The 21047-nt window shown below is 36.1% G+C and overlaps 1 protein-coding gene across 2 annotated transcripts in view; it reads right to left on the bottom strand.

Annotated features, from left to right (window-relative positions):
- The window catches only part of LOC149547990 (dynamin-related protein 3B-like), a 113850-nt gene extending 95596 nt beyond the window's left edge, over nucleotides 1–18254 (bottom strand). The window contains exons 1-5 of one of the 2 annotated variants that reach the window (XM_089792021.1): nucleotides 18176–18254; nucleotides 17610–17965; nucleotides 11972–12254; nucleotides 11795–11823; nucleotides 11535–11636 (exon numbers count right to left, since the gene is read on the bottom strand). In XM_089792021.1, coding sequence (XP_089648147.1) covers nucleotides 11535–11636; nucleotides 11795–11823; nucleotides 11972–12254; nucleotides 17610–17965; nucleotides 18176–18200 — 795 coding nt within the window. In that variant the 5' untranslated portion in view covers nucleotides 18201–18254. Of the gene's footprint in view, nucleotides 1–11534; nucleotides 11637–11794; nucleotides 11824–11971; nucleotides 12255–17609; nucleotides 18123–18175 lie in introns of those variants that run through there. The other variant, XM_089792022.1, reaches the window with a different exon arrangement.
- Nucleotides 18255–21047: the final 2793 nt, after the last annotated feature.

Genomic DNA, 21047 nt, shown 5'->3' with positions numbered 1-21047 from the left:
CCATTTTCAGGCAAATTGCTTGAACCTTGAAACATAAACCCCACCCTCTAATACTGCTCGCTTCATCATCATGAGCAAGCCAACATGCAAATTTCTCAGCATCGTGAATGTACAGGATGATTGACTGGACCGGGTCTTCGATAATTAAGATGACGCTTCCGCAGTATAACTCTTGCAGTAGTTTTACTGCTCCATATAAATTAATTATTCAAACTCCATAATTATCGCCCAAACATCTCTCATGTGCAATCGATTATTGATGCAGTATTGTTTATACAGCAATTCCTGGTCTGACGACATAGAGGATACTGAAAGTGGTCATCTCAAGTGGTGCCGACACATCCTGATATAGTCTGATCAAGATAAATGTAAAGTTATAAATGGCATCAAGAGTCTCCTTTAGATTTACAACCAACATTGACCCGACTATTCTCAGCATACTCATCATTTTTCCATGAATGACTACTGTTGTTCAAGCCTAAGCTAGAATTTAAAATAGTTAATAATGGCTAATCTGTAACTGATCTTTACCTCTAATGTTATTCTTATGGCCTCTTGAACTTTCCGCCAACAATTATCTATCTTGAAGTTATCTTGGCACAATATGACATTTGTAATGGCTGGTTCTTTCACATCCACTCTGCTAAATGAGACACGATATGATTTGTTGATTGATTTTGCATATGGTTTTGACTCGCAACTCCTCCAGTACATTCAGATATATCTATGGTTTCACAAAAATGTGCTCTGTTATCTCAAACTGATACTCCTTTCACTAACGCTGAAATATAGACACATCCTTATCCAAACGAATGTAGTTTCCAGAATAATAATTGTTGCTAAAGAGACTAGTATTCTACTATATTGTTTGGCATAGGAAGATTAGTTCCAAGCGCAATAATTCCTCCTGTATATCTCTATTTTCTACCACTTTTGTGCTAAGCATGATTTGGCGATATGTTTCATTATTTTCTTAGCAAATCATTCATATTGTATGTTCAGAATTTCTCCAATAAGATTCCAAACTACTAGTGAGAGAGGTCTGCTATTTAGAGGAAGCAAGGCAAGTGTTTGATGTAATGGCTGTGAAGATCTAAATAGATTAAATGCAATATGATTTATTAAATGCCTCTTCTATATGGGTGTTTCTTCAGAACATAATGACTTGTAAGACAACAGTTGAATGTTCATTTCAAACAATTGTTTGCCAACTTGTGCATTGATAACTTGTGAGACTATCATAAAGTTGGGTATAATATCTTAGTTACAATTAGGCAATAGGAACTTATTAAACTCACACTGGACCTTACACACCAAACGGTTTGACATTATGTCTAGGTAGTATTAATTAAGATAATACTTTGTAGGAATATGGAGAAGACTAATCATGATTGGCAATTTGTAGAGATCACTAAATTTTGCAAAATAGGACAACAATATTAATCATAGGGCGAAAAGATTTAGGATAGTGCACAAATGGAGACCCTAAAAATTCGGGCTCCATCAGATTGGTTAGAGGCTCACCCCATCATCAATATTATTCTACATTCTTAGAGTTAGATAGCTTTTATTTTCCTTGCAAGTTGTTTAGTTGGAAGTGATTTGAAGAAGCTGAAGTGTTGATATCCATTGAATGAATAGTGTAAGTACCTTTGTGATAACTAGCATATCACATCATAATAACTGAGTGAAAGTCCACAATAAAGAAGGAATCTTGAGGTTGTCTCATTTGACCACACCATCCATATATATTGTTTAGCATATGAGCATCCTTATTCAAAAGAGAGTTGGAAATTGGTATTATATCTTGGAATGCTATATCTTTGATTTTGTATGTTGTATGTTGTAGTGGAACAAAACTCACATCAACAAGTGTATATGTTTTGTAAGTCGCCCTTAGGTAGTGTTGGTGAGATTTTCATATCATCACCCCATTGCAAATGGAGAACCCCTCTTTTCACTTGTCAGATTGAGGATTTGGGTAGCAAAGTATCAATTCTGATCTTCAAAGATTGAGGAGTGGATGAATTTTCAAGTCAGCAAGGTCGCAAGCATAGAAAAGTTTTAAAGATTTGAAGTCATTAAAGATAAATTGCAAAACATAGTCAAAGGGAAAAATCCTAAGTGTTAGGGTGTTTTGGTTAGTCAACTAGTCTTCAAAGTGTACTAATGCTTATTTCACTTATAAATTGGGACCAAAACAACAAAATCTTGCAAACAAAGTGCAATGTCCCTAAGAGAAATGAGTTTCCACTAAGTTTGGACCAAAAGTCCCAATGAAAGATCCCTGTGGAGGTTGACTTTCCACTCCTGGGTAATGAAAACCAGTAAAAACCAAGTCAGTAAGGCAATTAGCCCTATGGACGTTGATATTTCACTCTAAGGCATGTGCATCAATGTCAAAATGCTAAGCCCCTCTATGGGTTGTTTTTCCACTAAACCAGGCACTTTGAATTTTTTTGGGAAAGGTTGGGGCAGAAAGACCTATGGACATGGATTTTTCACTAGTCCCTGTGAGTAGAGAATTTTAACTTCATCCTTATGGAACCAAAATTTCCACTAGATAAGGACCAAGTTTGTCCCTCTGGATAAGGAGCTCCCACTTGTCCCTGAGGGAGTCAAATTTCCCCTTGATGAGTGAATGAGAAAGCAAAGTGAAGCACCATTTTTCTACTCCCCCTCAAGTTGAACAAGTAAAGTGAAGCTTCATGGGAACTAGTCTATCCCTAAAAGGGTTGAAATTTCCACAATGAATGGGAATGGGAAAATGTGTGGAATTGTCCCAATGGACATTCAACTTCCTCTTCAAAGAACTAATGAGGTTTCAAGAATAATCCAAATGCAAGTGTAAGAATTCCCCATAGTGGTGAGTATTCAACCAAGACAAGTAGAAAAGGAAAACAGCTAAATTTAACGCAACCAAATTTATCTCTGTCGTCGGTAGAAACTATGTTAGCCGATGGAGTGATTGTCGTCGGTGTTTCTCTAGCCGACGGGGTGATTGTCGTCGGTGTTTCTGTATTCTGTAGCCGACGAGTAAATAGTTTGTAGCGGACATAATGTTTGTGGCCGATGGACTCCTTCGGAAGGTTCGGCAGATAGTATTTAAATCTCGTCTGGGATCATTGTAAAGCATCTTCTATCATTAATCATTCATCTTATCTTATGAAACATAATGTAATGTTCTAGCATATGCGAATAATCTACGAGTTCTGTTGTTCGTGTGTTCATTACCTGTGTGCATTTCTTAATAAATTTACCTATGCGGTAAACAATCCCTAAGCTAGTCGATCATCCACCAAGGAAAAAGGTAAAACAAGATGAATTATGCAATCAGATTATGATGCTATAGATATCTAATTTCCACTTGGGGGTTGAATGAAAGTTTGAAGAAAATACAAGGAAAATTTGAGATCTAAGGTCTCCTCGTGGTAATCGATTTCCACCAGCATGGTGATGAATGGAAATTAAAAGGAATAAACTTGCCTAGCCACCTCTTTAAAAAGACCTACATGTGAGACATCATATGCCTTCTAGAGCCTCTCAACATTTCACACATCATTGAATTGGTTCACAAAGTTCACACCTTTCTCTAAGTTAGTGGTCTTCGAAGGAGACAAGAAGTATACAGTTGTTGACAATGGAAGCATTTAGATTTCACTGTGTGAGAGGGATTTGATCTTTCTCAATGTATACTTTGTCACAGGTATGAAGCTCAATCTATTGTTAGTCAATCAGATTATGCTTGGTCCCACCAGCTGGGTGTCGTCTTCGGTTCGTACAAGTGCAATATTGTTCATAGGGAGTCTCGCACTACTATTGGAGCTAGTCTTGAGGATCATGGTCTATATAGACTCATTGATACAAGTGATTCTTAGGCACTAGCCATGGAAGTCAGAAGCCCTTCCATCAACAATCTTTGGCATCGATGGCATGGGCAAAGTATCCACTATCTCTCTCAAATGGCTTGAGATAGTCTAGTGGTTGGATTACCTCAAATTCAAACAAAATAATGGAATTCATAGAGCTTGGTAGGATGAGAAGTAGCATAGGACTCAATTTCAAATGGTGACACTTGGAGGGCATCCAAGGTCTTGCAATTGGTTCATGCATATATCTATGGACCCATGACCACCCCATTAGTCACTGGTTGCAGGTATTTTTTGCTATTTGTTGGTAATTTTGGTAGGAAAATGTGTGTGTATTTTCTTCAAGAGGTTAAGGCATTAGTGTAAAAAGAGTTGGGTCTTTAGATTGTCATTCTTTGGTCCAACAATGGTGGAGATTTTTGTTCATTTAAGTTCCAACTTCTGTGAATCACATGGGATTAAGCATCAACTTACAACACCTTACACCCCACAACAAAACAATGTTGTTTAGCAATGGAATTGTATTGTCACTGAGATGGTCACTCTATGTTGGAGCATAGAAATGCTCCAAATAAGTTTCGTGCAGGGGTAGTCTTTGCTACATTTTATCTTCTGAATTGATCTCCCACACAGGCTGTTAAGGAGATGACCCCAAAGGAAGCTTAGCTTGGACGTGAGCCCAAAGTTAGTTGCCTAAAGATTTTTGGCTCTAAAGCTTATGTTTGGGTTCCAAGACTCAGAAATTGATGTTCACAAGATACAGTGATACACATAAGGCTTATCAGTTGATTGACATTGATACCAATCTGTAAGATCCTTTAGATCCAAGGCAAAATTTCACCACTCCACTCCTTGTGATTTCTTCAAGCAATTTTTCTGAATACTGGTTCTGAGTTTACAGTTTGCAGATGTAATAGAAAATACTACTGATTTGTGTCTTTTAAAGTATGACATAAATAACCGTACATGAAGGAAGCAAGCACATTTACAGTTAAACTGAAATCCAATGTTGCTATTCGCTCTCATATCAGAACTGGGAAATGCATATTACATTTCTACTATAACCAAACAAGTTAGATTGCAAAAGAAATACCTTATTACCATATCATTTTGTGCAGTAGATGTTGTCTTAAGTTCAGTCAGTAATATGTTTATACAATTCAAGAGTATTGTTATGAGGTTTTCACATCATCGCCCCAAAACTTTCAGGGACCCCCTTTTATTGGTTGCCTTAGCAAATTTTTCGGAGTTGTCCAAAGGTTTTCGATTTGAAAATTTTACACTTTGGATGCCTTCGGGCCAGGGGGGATTTGATTTGGTTTATTTTTCACCCAGTGCGAAACTTGATTTTTTTTGAAACGTGTAATTTTATCCTTAGGCCAAATAGAATTCAAAAACAACATTTTTTCGATGGTTAAACGAATACTTGGTAGGATAAAATTGCAAATTTTTGGACTTAGATGGAATTTTGAAAAATTGAAATAATTGTATAAGCTTGAGCATCTTCAAAATGAATTTGTTAGACTGTCATTTTGGAAAATCTTGAATTTTTTGGTGAACAGGGAAATTTTAATAGTGAAATTGAAATTGGAGTTTAAATTTTTGACTGCTAAGAAAAGGATTTATTTTGTTAAAAAATTGTAATCGTATTGCAAAATTGAAATTGGATTAAATTGCAAAATCTCATTAATTTGGTTGAAATTTTTCCTAGAAGATTTTAGAAATATTTAAAAAATTGGTAATTTGGAACTGAAAATTGATTTTGGCTTGCTAAATTCGATTTTAATGATACTTTAATTGCCAAAACGTTATTAAATGAAAATTGTGACATCTCATAAGCTTACCTTGTTTCTATTTTTCAATTTTTGATCAAAACTAGCTCACAACTAGATGGGCCAAATTCACTATAGGGCTAAGTAATTTTAATGTTGCATTTAAATTTGGGTCATTAATTAAGAGACTAATTTAATTTTGTTTTTCCTCCAGGCAAGTCGGCCCATTTGTAACAATATCAAACCGGGATGCACACTCCATTACCAATTCCGGACAAAGAAAGGTAAAAGTGAAAGCCGCCGCGTGTACAATTCCACTCTTGTAGATCTTCTTTGCCATGGGGGATTGTCCTTCCTTCAATCTGTCCTTCAACAGTATCATGTTCATTGTACCAATATGTTCACTTGGAGAGGCAAAAAGTGTGATACAAAAGGGGCTTCCCCCTCTTATTTTTTCATTCCTTTTTCCTCCTCTTTGGGTGTGCCATTTTTTTCAAAGGGAAGCAAATTTCAGCTTGGGCAATTTTTGGGGCAGATTCTCCATTTCTTGCCTAGGTGAATTTCTACCCTAGGACAATTTTGTGGAGCAGATCTAATTTTTTCCAGCTTGGGCAATTTTTTATAAGTCTGATTTCTCCATCTTTGGCAGCGATTTCTCCTTTCAAAATTGGGCAATTTTTTTTGGTGAAGAGGCAATGTGATTTAAGGTCAGATTTTTGGCAAGTGTGGGCAATTTCAAGGAAGTCGAAATTCTGATTTTTGCTAGGGTATCATTATTTGCAAGGAGGATTGAAATTTCTAAGATCTGATCCGAACTTGAAGAGGACCCAGTTATTGGTAAAGGTGGATTAAAGGTAAAATTTTATTCATTTTTAGAGGTGAAGATTGGTTTTAAAGGCGGATTCTATTCCTTGTTCTTGCTTGGTTCATTTCCCTTATCTTCTTCTTGCAATTTTCATCCAGCACCTCATCATTCCATTGATAGGCTGAAGTTGGGAGATATAAGTGTAGATTTCATGATAGAACATCTGGAGAGGCAGAAATAAGCGAGACCACCCTAGGTTTGAAGTTGGGAGATATAATTGTAGTCCATCTTAAGGTAACGAAGAGGCAGAAATAAGTGGTAGACCCACCCCTAGGAAAGAAGGTTGGAGATTGATAAGTGTAGAGATAGGACTTAAAGAGGCAAAAATAAGCTAGATTCCATCGATAGAAAGGTTGGAGATTGATAGTGTAGTCCATATCATTTAGAACAAAAGGGCAGAAATAAGTGTTTAAGACGGTAGATGTTAGTTCAAGCAAGAACCCAAAGGGAACGAATACCAAAAAAGACAAGGAAAACATGATACCTAAGACCACCTTCTTCTCGAGAGTGAGGTGAATAAGTGATAACAATATTGGTATAGTGAACATGATACAGTTTAAGGACATATTGAAGAAAGAATAATCCCTCATGGTGAAGAAGATCTACAAGAGCGGATTTGTACATGCAACGGCTTTCCCTCCTACCTTGCCTTGTCTGGAATTGGTAATGGAGTGTGCATGCTAGTTTGATATTGTTACCAGTTTCATCATTTTTGATGAAAGGAAGAGAGTGTTGGCTAAAATCAGCAGACCAAAGTATTTGATATTCCCTATTATAAAAGCATGACAGTGGTAATGATGGATCAGGCAGCCAAATTATTTCAGGATAATCAGGAGGCTTACTTCATTCATCTAAAGCAGAATTGGTTGCACGAAGGCAAGAAGGGAGTTACCAAGTCGTCAAAGCTCACAGGTCAAATTTCAAATCAAAATATGGCGATCTTATTGTGCTTCTCAGCCGAATCATGGGCGTAGCCTAAGGTATACAATTCAAGAACTAGATGTATTATTTTATTGATGAAATTGAAAATGGAGAGAGAAAATTTGATTTGACAAAAATCATAAGTGAAAATTTAGAGTTGCAACTTAGAACGGTGCAAAATCAAAAGCAATTCTACATGGGGCCCTATATTTTCTATCTGATTGCGAGACTATATAAAAATCCTGGACTTAAGTCCTTAGGAGTGATTGGCAATGGGCCGAGGCAATGTTTGGTGCATGAGTGTTATCCACAGCTTCATTTGCACAACACCAAAGATTATAAGATGTTTAATGACGCCTTTGCCATGAAAACGGTAAGGATATTGCAAGGGACGCTAGAAGGCTCTCAACAGAAGTAGAAGTAAAAGTTAAGAAGTATGGGAGTTGGTTCATCCAATTTTCGCAATTCACATACATTAGAGTAGCAAGAAGTACAGTTTGTCCCAAGAGACTTCCAAGGTACCCACCCGACAAGATAGTTTTGATGGAGTTGGCTAGGCAACTTGAGCAATATGACAAAATGATGAAACTTAAAGGTGAGACAGGGATTACCTTCTCATTTGGAATAGGTAATGATACTTGCCCCAATCCTGTCGCCTTTGCAGCTGCGGTGAAAGAGTTAAGAGTGATATCATCTAGGATGGTATAGAGCAAGACAAGGATTTGGATCTAATGGTCTTATCAAAGCATCTCACGAAAACACATTCAAACATATTCCTACTATAGAAGATTTTTGGGCCAATGCACATGATGGCTTTCATGTGAGAAAGCTAGCTTTCTCAAGATTATCAGTGGGCATGATGAGGGCAATCAGATGGAGAGGCCTTGATATTCCCGATCAACTGGAAGAAGATGAAAATGTGCAAAAAGAGGATTATGATATAGTGGATGGAACAAAATTGGGTCCAGTGGATTGGGACGATCATCAAGATCCTTCCTTAGAGGCAATTACAAGGACAGCTGATCTACACATTGAGTTGTGGTACAATGAGAAGTTAAGGCAGTTACAAAATCGGAAGGTACGCCTTACTTATGAAAAGATGAAACTGGAGGAAGAAGGTCCAGCAGAGTCAGTCAGACAGAAAGTTGGGCACAATAGCTAGCAACAAAGAGCAATTAAGAGCAAGAAGAGAAATTTGGAGGTTGAGAAAAGTAAAGAACATCAGGAACCTCCAGCAAAGAGACAGAATGCAGCACCATCAAGGGAGAGCATAATTGAGGCTAGAGGCCAAGAGGATAATACAAGTGGACAAAGGGCCGTGGTAGAGGTGAGCTCTAATTTGGATTCAAGCGGTTACAATGACATTACCGATTACTCTCCTCTCTCAAAGAACCAACATGGAGATGATATGACAATCACCAGCGAAGAAGAGGATAGGCCAATTGATATTGAGGAAATAAGCCAGGCGCCTGAGGTCGTTGGTGATGCTTTGCTAGTTGAACCAAATCCAGATTTGGGGAGATGCACTGCACCGCTATGGTTAAGGCAAATGCTTATGCCAAGAGGCAAGGTGGTGACAGTCCGAACAGCTGAAGATATTCAAGGGTTAGTGGAAAAGGATGATAGCGAGAAACAGAAACAAATTGCAAAAACGGTGGCAAAGGTAATCAGGAGTGATAATGAGGGTCACCGAAAAGTTCAAATTTCTATACCAAATGTTAGCAAGGCATTGGATGAGATTGTAGCTCAAGAGTATGAAATAGTAGAGCACAACTTGGGAAGAATCACAGATGAAATGGAATGTGAGGAGATCCAAGAAGGCATAGTTTCAATTATAGAAAGGTTAAGGCAAACGAGAGGATTGTAAAGTTGGAGGCCGAAAACAAGTACTGGAGAAATTGCCAGTCTATCCAATAGTTGCATCAGGCAACCCTTCTGCAAGACAACGAGAGCAATATAGAAGAGATATCGGCTCAGTCGTGCAAAGTCAAAGATTGGATCCATGCTATAATTCAAGATGGGCAAAATTTCTTGCCTTCCTTTATCTCGACATTCAGGTCATTGGTGGCTATTAGAGACAAATTCAGAGCATTTGAAGGGGAGTGGAAAGATTTCCTTCCAGTCAAGGACTTAGCCATTCCCACGCTACAGGCATTTATTGAGCTATCGGAGAGATATTTGGAAAGGGCCAAGTTGGTAGATGAAAGAGAAGTGAGTACAGTGAAGTCTTGGTTTGTTGCCTTGGCCATCAGATTGAGGATAATTAAAGAGATACAAAATGAGATTGCACAACACAGCCCAGACGTTGACACTTCAATTTCAACCATGATGAGCAATGTTGGGGCTACGCTTGATTTTGAAAATATCAAAGAGGAGAACATCAATGAGAGGGAATTTGGATTGAGATTGGATGAGTTGGGGAAGGTTGCCATCAAAAAGAAGCATTTGGACACCCTTGCCTCCCTCAATGCCTTTATTGGATATGTGAGAGAATATGAGAAGGATCATGAAAAGACACTGCAAGCAGCAAGCAACATGATGAATTCAGTTGAGCTCAAGATGAGGCATATGCTTTTCCCTCCCATCAAGGATGTCAACGACAGGCTAGCCAAGTTCATTGCCTTGGCTAAGAAGATGAAAGAAAAGGGTAGAATTATATTAGATCATTTGATGTAAGCCCAAGTGGCAAATTCTCCTTCTTCTTGGACAGCGTAGGTGTTTGATTCTGATTGGCTACCATTTTGGTGCCTTCTCATCAGTTGTCACTTTTCCTTTTTTTCATTGGTCCATTGAGAGGTGTTGTCTTCTCATTGGCCGATGGGGTGGCAACCCTAATTAGGGTTTCTGGGATTTGATCTGGATCGTTGATTTTGCCTCTTAATCTCTACCATTGGTTGTAATTTTGGCCTCTATATAAGGGCATTTGCTCTCATTTGTAAAAGGTTGAAGAAAATTGTTGCTAAGATAATACCAAAATTGCTTTTTATCATTGTTGTGTCTTGCATGGTGATTAAGAACACTTGGTGTTATTGCATGGTTTCTACTTCTGATAGTTAGAGTTAAATTTCTTTGAAGTTGTTAAAGTAGATTTCTTTTCAAGAAAGTTGTTAAGTAAAAGTAAGAATAGATGGATATTTGTATGGTGATATTAGTGGATGTTTGATAGGGATCTATAAACTAGGCCACTAGCATCCTAGCGGCTTGTTAGGAAGCCTTGTGTGGTAATCTAGTCTTTTTCCCTTGAATCATTGCATTTATGGAGGTAGAGCCGCTGGTAAGCTTTCATCAAATCCAATCCCCGTCCATTTGCTAATCTTTCCATTCATAGGAGTAGGAGTAGAGCATCAAGTAGTTTAGTAGTTGGAGTTTTGAAGAAGAAAGTTAGAATGGAGAAGCATTATTGGCAAACACACCCTCCATCGCAATCACCATCAACATTATTCGTCGCTCATTTACTTTACAAAGCCAAACATCATCATCATCACAATGAGAGTTCGACAATCCTTGAATGAACAACATAAGGCCGCCTACGTGATTAACCAACAAATCACATTAATATAACTGAGTTAGTATCCACAAGTGTAAGGAACATTGGAGTTTTACTCATATCTTCATGAGTATTTACTTTTCAAGAGAGGGATTGAGTGTTTTATATTCTATGTCAAGTATCCAATTGCTATATGTTATGTAGTGCTAAAAAACTGACACCAACAAGTATCAATTAAGAACAAGGGTCAATTTGCACTAAGATATTATGACACCCGATAAACAACGACCCGTTTTTTGCTCTAGATTTTATCAGTTTGGAAAGCAGCGGTACAAGCTACTTTTTCTTCAAAATGGTCAAGAAAATAGCATTTAGGATCTCACAACTAAAGTCGTGAAAGTAACGCATGCAACAATTCACAAGGAATGACTTCTCTTATAGCCTGAAAGTGGCTTCGACAAAAACATAAATGCTCCAATATGAGATATTTGAAAAACCAATAGACGTCGCACTGATATTTATGTGGTGAGATTTTTCATAACATGATAAAGATAAACTTAGTGTTTAGCTAGCACATTCAAAAAAGTTGACAATCTAAAAATAGACGTATAGTAGTATACCTCTTGACTTCGATTAACAATTCCTATATAGCCAAGTCGAAGTGGAATAACATTTCCAAGAAGAAAATTTCGAGCATCAGTTCCCCTGTCCATAATATCCAGCTGCATGAAAATCCCATCTTGATGTCATTTATATTCTAAAACTTGCAAGTTATACGAAGAGCACAAGACCTTTACATATTCTTAGGAGACATCATACAAAAGGTAATTCGTTACCAAATGAGTCCAAAGCTCTTTTATGACTCTTTTGAGATTATTACCTTTGTTATCACACCTATTGTCCGAGACCCTGCAACAAAATTATCATTGTAAGTATTAAGTATTGCAATGCACCAATAAAAGATAAGTACAGCAATTCATTCAAAGGGGATCCACTATGAAAGATAAAGGTCATCATGTGAGAACACATGTCCAAAGAACATACATAATCTACTTACCATCAGGGTCAGCCATTCTTGCCATCTGAAGTGCATCTGAATTTGACAAATCAGAATTTGCAGGAGAAACAGCTAGTATAATGCAAGTCTCATGCCTAATATAGGACAGAATCATTGTTCTGATTCTTGCTTCAATATCAGAAGGTTGATCGCCCACCGGGACCCTTGTTATACCAGGTAAGTCAACCAAGGTTATATTAAGGACATGTGGAGAATAGATTTTCAATCTGATTTGCTTGTCACATACACCCTTGTTAATTCCAACTTCTCTCTCTGTCTCAGCCTGCATAATAAAAAGCGATTGAGATGAAATACATTGACTCATACTACAATATTGAGTCTTGACCCTACTCATGATGTGCCTAGTAAGCATGCATATATATAGTACATTCACCAGCATTGTTTAGCAAGTTTGCAAGCTTAGATATCATAATTAACCACAATATTGCTTAATTAGCGAACTACCATAATGCTTCAAACTATGCAGTTCGTCATATATTTCTTTGCATCGCAAAATCTACTCTGTGGGTATGCAAGGCTTAGACACCCACTCGATGTATGTTATTATTGATGGATTGTTTCTTTTTTCTAATATGAGACCAGGTCAAACTGCCCCGTTATAGAAAGAGATGCACCATCATCCATCTATCTTATATGTGACTAATAGATTTTAAAGTGCCTTTTCTTTCCATTTATATAAGGTTTCTTCTATTATAAAGCAACAACGAAAATAATTTAGATTGTCATGTATTTTATTTTGCTGCAAAAACTAATGTGGGCCTGCTGCAGGCTCCAAGCACTGTGGACCTTGAGGCGACCCATCATTTCCATTTGAATGTGCTTTCTTATATTATAAAACTCTATGATTACCCCAGCAAGGTAGAGGGTCCTAAGTATCTTCATCCATAGGATCCAGTACAACTAAACTGTTGGCTAAAGGAATTTTATTCTAAATACGGGTATATCTCGGTCCCCGTCTTTACATTTGTATGCTTTTATGAGCTTTAGAATTGAATGATACTCTACCAACAAGGCTTGCTCCAAATCATATGTGTGGTAGTATGGTTGTTGTGCTGGTCAGGAACCAAATGGCTAGCACAGAAAATTATGCTCGCCTTGAATCAAATTAAAATCATTATTGATGCTTAAATGAGATCTAATTTCCTGCATGGAATAGTATAACAGCAGCATTGCTTTCTGCAACTAACAGAAATACCTTATTAACATTAAGAGCATACCAAATGCTTAAAGATCCCTGAACCGACAGAGCTTCTTTTGATCTGACATTTCGTAGAACATAATTGAATTGTGGAAAATTTGCAATGAGCACCATTGTTTGGTGCAAATTATGGAAATACTTTATTTCTTTAAAATTAACACAGTAGATGCTTGCTTAACAATCCCAGATCCAACATATTGCCTTTAGTATGATTAATATTTTGCAAAAGATGATTAAAAATTGTAATATCAGCACCATTACCCGCTGTTCTTATTTTCATTAAAATTAAAAAGTAAAAGCATGGTCAATACATAATAATCACTGAGCTGACATAATTTCTTCATTCTGAATAATATTTTGCAGAAGATAATAAAATTGAGGTAAATTTGTATATCAGCACTATTACTTGCTGTAAAATATGGAAATACCTTAATTCTTAAAATAATAAAAGTATGCCCAATTCTTAAAGATCCCTAGACTGACATAAGTTCTTTATTACAACTGATATTTTGCAGAAGATAATTGCATTCTGGAAAAAATTTGTGTCAGCACCATCGGTTGCTGCAAATAAATGAAAAATATTTATTCGCATTAAAATTAAAAAGAATGGCCAATGTTTAACGATAGCTAAACCAACATTATTTCTTCAGTTTGCACTCTGACTAATATTTTGCAGGAAATAACTAGTTGTGCCAAATCATAATGTCCCCTTTTTGGGACATTAGGAATTCTGAAGTCAAATTCATAAAAATCAATTTTGGTTTAAGAAAGTTGGTTAAAGGTGACAAGAAGGAAAACAACGAAAGGAAAAGAGAAGGAAACTGAAGGGTCACCATTTTGAGCATAATAGAAGGAAGAGGAATTCATTTTGAGCATGCATGGTTTGTGATTCAGACTTCATTTTCTCCCCTGGAGAGTGATTTTGGAAAGCTTCAGCTTTCATACAACCTGAGGACAGAAACCCTCGTGCCAGTAGACAGTGAACGCACCCCAATTATCCATGGAGACGTCACAACAAGTGTCTCACGTGTGCTTACAAGTTATTTCTTAGCTTTCCAATCTGACTGTAATACTGTGTTTAGAATTGGATTTGTGATAGTTGGTTATTGTATTGCTGATGAATAATGCCATAACGTATTTTGAGATATTTTAATGAACGTCAACTAGTTCATTACTGGTTATTTTGCAAAATATATATGTTTATATTCTGAAAATAATTTTGAGGTAAATTTGGAGATAATATCCTACTGGGATATTACACAGATTTATATATCACTAGTGTTTCATGGGGATGCATACCTCTATAGGACAGGGATGTCCCAAAGTAGCAAAAGCTTAGGGGAAACATTCCCCCACTATTCTTTCACCACGATCATATACCTAGGACATTTTTATGACATCATATTTGGAGAGTTCAAGAATACTCCGAGACATTCCTGTAACCCTCAAGGGAGTCAATTGTGTCTCCTTAATGCACCAAAAATGCCCAGGCATGACCTTCCCTCCCCTTTAACTCCAACCCTAATAGTTTATGGGCTCCAACAACATGGGCTCCAACAACACCCCAAGCTGTTATCAAAACTTAAAATTTTAAATCTGATGAACAAAGATTTAGTTGGAAATAGTAAGATTTGATGCTACAAATACATGGTGATAAAATTGTGAAATGGCATGCTCCATGAAGGTTGGTGTGGTTTCAAAGGCATTAACTTGGGCTTGGGAGAGCACTCTGGCAGTGGCAGGATGGTGGTGCCCCAACCCTACCACTGCCATACCCAAATCTAGGCCCTTGGTCACCGTCTGGGGAGAACTGTCCCACCACCTAAAACTTTGTCATGTCTCCTTCTACAAATAAGATTAAATAATGAATAATAATAATTAAATAAAAAGCATAATTAGAATAAATTAAGAATTATTAAATTTAGCTAAATCAAACAAATTGTCAAAAGGCATGAATGCAAACATTTTGTCTCCCTCAAATGAGAGATATAAAAGGGAAAGAAGCGAACTTCATTTGAAGGAAGGAGGGAAGGAGGACAAAAAAGTGGAGCATAAGAATTAAGGAAGTATTAAGGGGAAAACAAAGGGAAGAAAATAAGAAAGTAACGTTCAAAAGGTGAAGGGTTGTGACTCTTCAAAAGGGTTGTGATTATGAAGATTATCACTCTTAGAAATGGTGGTAATTATAAAGGGTTGTGACTTTTCGAAAGAGTTGTAATTACTAAGGTTGTGACTCTTTGGAAAGGTTCTAATTTAAGAAACATTGTGACTTTTTCAAAGGGTTGTAGTTGTGAAAAGTTGTCTCTTCTAAAAGGGGTGTGATTATGAAGGATTGTGACTTTTTGTAAGTGTTGAAATTATGAAGGGTTGTGACTCTTTGAAAGATGAACAGTTATGAAGGATTGTGACTCTTGCCAAATGGCAGACATTATGAAGAGATGTGAACTCTCCCTTACATGAGAAGATATAAAGAAGAAGGATCAAAGAGAGTAGGGAAAAAAGTGGAGGAGATATAGAGCATATTTCAGAGCATAAGTATAAAAAGGGCTCTGAAATAAGAGTTGAGAAGATCTGGAAGAAGATATGAAGATTTTAAAAGTACTAAAGACAAATTTGAAAAGCAAGAAGTACGAAGTGAAAGGGGTAGCAGTTTCTGCCAGACAAATGTATCTTTTCAGAACCAAAGCATGGGAACCTTTTTCATAAGGGCATTAATAAATGAAAGGATGCAACTCCCTACACTCAAAGGAGATAATAAAAGAGAAGAACTTGGTTGAAGAAGGGCATGAAAGCAAAAATGGAGATCAATCAAGAATATAATATATTACTCACAAAGGCACTAGATAAGACCTGCAGTGGAATAGGCACAAGTTACATCATTTAAAGGCACTATCTTGCAAGAGTTAATCCACATTAGCGGAGGAGGTTACAATAAGGGGTATGGTGAGTCCCTATGCCAACCCTACAAAGTGTAGGGCCAAGGAGGATAGGCAAAATTCGCCCTTGGGCCTAGGGTTGGGGTAGGGCACCCTTGTGTAATTTTCTATCCACCATAAGGAAGCCAAAATATTACACAATACATCTTGTATGGATTGGAACACTCTTTATATATTATATCCTGTTAACAGTAGACATAGTTAGTCCTCGAATGTATGTTTGTGCTCACGTCTCCTTTTGGTGTTGCAGATCTAAATCAGAAAATATCTTGTAAAGAGGCATTTTTATTGGTAAAGTTATATCTCTAACCATCGTACGATTCTTATTTTAATGGAAATTGTGATTCTAGGGCAAAGGGCAATCCCAAAAAGGGGACATTACAGACTCCATAAAAAATGTCATATCAGCATCATTGCTTCCTGTAAATTGTGGAAATATCAAATACTTATAATCTTTAAAATTAAGAAGCAGAATCAATTCTTAAAATTCCCTGAACCAGCATAATCCTTTAGTCTTGTGACAAACTTGCATACCATCAACATTACTTACTGACAATTATACAAACACTTTATTTTCTTTAACGTTAAAGTCATGATCAATGCCTATAGATCCTTAAACTGACATAAGTTGTTTAGTCTGACTGAAATTTTGCAGAAGAAGATTATATTGAGAAAAATTGCACATCAGCACCACGGCTTGCTCCAGACAAATGAAAATGCCTTACTTTCGATTTTATTAAAATGCATAGTAGATGCTTATAGATCCCTAACCAATACAGTGTCTTTAGTCTGGCTAAATTAAGCAGGCAGAAGTAAACTGAATTGAAGTAAATTTGAATGTCAACATCATTGGTTGCTGCAAATAATGGAAATGCCTTATTTCATTTAAACTTAACTCAGATTCCATGCGCCACGATCCCTCAATTGAAATAAGTTCTTTAGGCTGACCGATAATTTGACTGCGCAATTATTTGTTCCAAATTCTTGCCATATTTCCTTTGAAATTAAAAAGCGTAGGCTGTCTTTAAAGATCCACGACGACGAAGATAATTGAATTGAAGCAAATTAGCATTACAATACCATTGTTTGCAGCAAACAATCGAACTGCCTTGATTAAAGATCCCTGAATTAACATAATCTACATAATTTGACTAATATTTTGAGGAAGATAGTTGAATTGTGGAAAATCGCATGTCGACAGCATTCTTTGCTCCAAACTACTAAATTTTGAAAGCATAGTGTATGCTTAAAGTTCCCTAACCATCATCATTTCAATAGCCTAACTATTAGCTTGCAGAAATTATTTGAATTGTGGCCAAACTTGCATATGAGCACCATCGATTTAAGAAAATTATGGAAACATCTTATTTTCTTCAAAATTATAAGTACAATCAGTACTTCGTAACTGACATACTTAACTTAGTCTGACTTATATTTTGCAAGAGGTATCAAAGAAATCAGCATGTAAAAGAGAAAGACCGACCTGAATCTCCGATCGAATGACAGAGAAATCAAAGAAACGCTTGCCAGGAAGATGAAGAAATTCACCCCATTCGAGAGCCAGGGCATCTTCCTTCTCTTTGTCTTTCCGGGGGGCGGGAATTTGAACGAGCTGAAGGACGAGGGGGCGCCGAGTGCAAATATCGGCGCCACGCGGAAGAAAGTCGCGGCCAACCAGAGCCTCCAGAACGCTCGACTTGCCGCTGCTTTGGCTTCCCACCACCGCCACCTGTGGCAAATCAATGGTGGAGGCACTGCCCAGCTGCGCAAATATGTCCTGCAGTCTGTTAACTACGGGTATGACCGCTTGCCCTAATGACATCACCATCTCCTGCTGCTCTGCCATTCATTCACAATTCAATTCAACTCAACTCAAATCAATTCTCTTCGACTCTGTCAATTCTCCTCAAATTCGGAATATATTTCTTTCGCGCTTCCAGTATCACTTTGGAAATGCTTGGGCCGCAAGCTACTTTATATAATTAAATATAACCGTCATGCATATAAACCAGGAATACATATACTTGAAAATCCTCTGTTCTTAATCACCTGGAAGTTGCTCTGCGTAGACCATGACACGAAAACATGGCAATATTTATTATTATTATTATTAAACTCGTAGTATTTGTGGTCGAATGGATTTCAAATATTTGGAGCAATGAATTTAAACAGATATTTTTTAATTTACCTAGGCTACTCCTAGGAACTTTGGTCAACCTTTACAGCATGTCTCTACTTTTATGTACCTCCACATGTTTCTACACTACTGAATTTTGAATTTATTATAGTTAAGAATTGATATTGGTAACCTTTTAGTATATGGTCGAGTTATCTACCGACTGGGCCAATTCTCTTTCTATTAATGTATAAATATCTTATTAATTTTGAATTTGAATTTTTTGAAAACAGTAGTTTTCGATTCTAAGATCGGCATTTACTCAAAGGCAATGAGACATACCTTGCTTTAGCTTAATTTTGTGTTTGCTTCAGCAAAAATCTTGAGCTTGTGCTTCATTTTTCTTGTTTGTTTGGTTTTCTTTTGTATTTTTTATCTCTCTTTGTGTTTTAGGTCTTTATTTTTCACATTTTTAAATTGTTGAGTTGTTACATTTTTGAAAAAATATGACTAATGCAATCAAGTTTTGAAATCTTAGTTGTAAGTGATATTATTTTCCTTATAATGCTTGTAATCGAGATTTTAAATCTCTAATTGCAAGTATTATATTATTTGAGTTTGTAAAGGCGTAAAATCTCTAATTGGAAGTATTATATTATTTGAGTTTCTAAAGGAGTGTTACTTGAAAGAAATTTTGAAACTTCGCTTATCTTGTTGGGCTCGATTTTGGAGCATATTACAAGTTGCAATCAAGATTTTAAAATATGATTGCAAGGGGTAGGTATTTTTGTAGAAGTTTTTACTTGTTTTCTAAAGTCTAAAACTAGACATTTTAAATGTGAAATTTTTTTATAAAGTTTTAAAGGCTTTTAAACTTGTAATCAGGACTTTAAACTTGCCTAACAGTAAATCTATATTTTTAAATATAGTTTTCTACTTGTAAATGGCAAAGAAAAACCCGATGTATGAAACATTTCTCATGTTGGACCTTTTACTCTTCTATACAACTTGTTAAAGATCATATAAATCCCAACAATGAAGTTTGAAGCTATTTTTTTTCAAATTCTAAACTTGCAACATAATTTTATAGAGTTTTCTTAGTTTTTACCAAATTTTGGTCATTTTTTATAAAAACACAAATATTTTTGTATGAATATGGGTTTGTTTGCAAGTATTTTTAACACTTTTGTATTGTTTCTTCATGACTAGCAATGCCAAGTTTTTTTTTCCTTATGATTTTGTGAAAAAGCAACTTGTATATTTGTTATGCTTAGGGGTTATTTGCATTGGTTTTTTGTTTTTTGTACATATGTATTGAAAGCAAGCATGGAATCTAAAAATACAGATTCTAATATGTCTTTCCTATGGCAATGTCAAGGAGCTAAATGTTCTTTCCATGAATATGCCCTTCACTTGGAATCAGATTTCTAAATTTTGGTCCCAACTTGCAATTGAGATTTTGATTAAAAAATGTTCCTTACTTGCAATTGAGATTTTAAAAATCGAATGCAATTGAAAGCACTTCTCCAAAGTACATGTAATTGGGTTTCTAAATCTAATTACAATTAAAAGTTATCTTCCACAATATATGTATGCATTTGCAAATTGAACTTCCCATTTTTAGTCTAAATGCATATGTTCTCTCTACTTGCAATGCCCATTAAAACTGCCTTTTTTTCATGGACCTCATTTTAAAAGTTGATCCCGTCATTTTTCTACGAAATCTTCTTTTTTGAAACCCCTATGTTCTAATTCTTCACATGAATATATCCAAATCTACAAAGTTATAGCTTGAAATATTATGTTATGGCTTCTTCAGTTACCAACAAATGACATAATGCAAGAATGACAACATGATAGAGCCAACAAAGAGGGGGATGAATAATGGAATGGAAAAGAGCATAAAATGTTTTCAAGTCAAGGATGGAAAGAAAAGTCGACAAGATGCTTTCCCAATAATGGTTGTTATGATATAGAACAATCAGGGATGCAAGTTCTTGTTCTAGTTTAAGATGCTTCCACCAAATCTGAGTTCTTCAGTCACAGAGCATCATGTAGTAGGATAAGGATTGTGACAAAAGATTATGTAATCAGAGTTCGATCTTGTCAAGCACTTTTTTTTTTTCATCATGTATTTTGTAATTTTTTCATTTGAAAAATTACATGTAATTTTAAAAAAAAATTGAAATTACAAGTGAATTTTTTACCTATAACGTTATTACATGTAATCAAATTACAAGTCAAGTACATTAGGACTTGTAGTTTAAATATGTCAAAGCTTGTTGCCTATTTCTCCTACCATTTTCTCTCATCCCCTCACCTATATAAGGAGGGAGCCTCATTGTAATAGGGATTTTTTGGCAAGGCAATAAAACTCTATTGGTTTGTATATGCACTCTATGGGATTTTTTGCCTAGACATAAATTAGATTTCTTCAATAAAATTCTATGGGATTTTTTGGTTAGATGTAAATTAGATTTCTTTCAATAATAGAGGTGGATCATTTTGAGATTGTGTGTTAATGCAAAATGTCATGTGACAAAATTTTCTAAGTTGATTATGAGATTTGTGTTTTTATCCAAGAGGAATTTGAAATCTATCTTGCAAAATTTGAGTTTCATATTGTGTTCAAAGTTATAATTTAGTTTTAGATTTTCTCTTGTGGACTTTGAATTTCTTACCAAGTTCAAGATTAACATAGAATACTCAAGTAAGGGAATATCTTGTAGAATTTGTTCTACTCTATTTACTTTATTTATGAATGCAAGGTTAAACATGTGTTCTACAATCCTAAGTTACCAAAAG

The sequence above is a fragment of the Cupressus sempervirens genome, chromosome 7 (genome assembly GCF_028749045.1).
Source record: "Cupressus sempervirens isolate cs-2001-9-10 chromosome 7, ASM2874904v1, whole genome shotgun sequence".
In the NCBI taxonomy this organism is placed as follows: Eukaryota; Viridiplantae; Streptophyta; class Pinopsida; order Cupressales; family Cupressaceae; genus Cupressus; species Cupressus sempervirens.
This window is presented reverse-complemented; position numbering and strand designations above follow the sequence as displayed.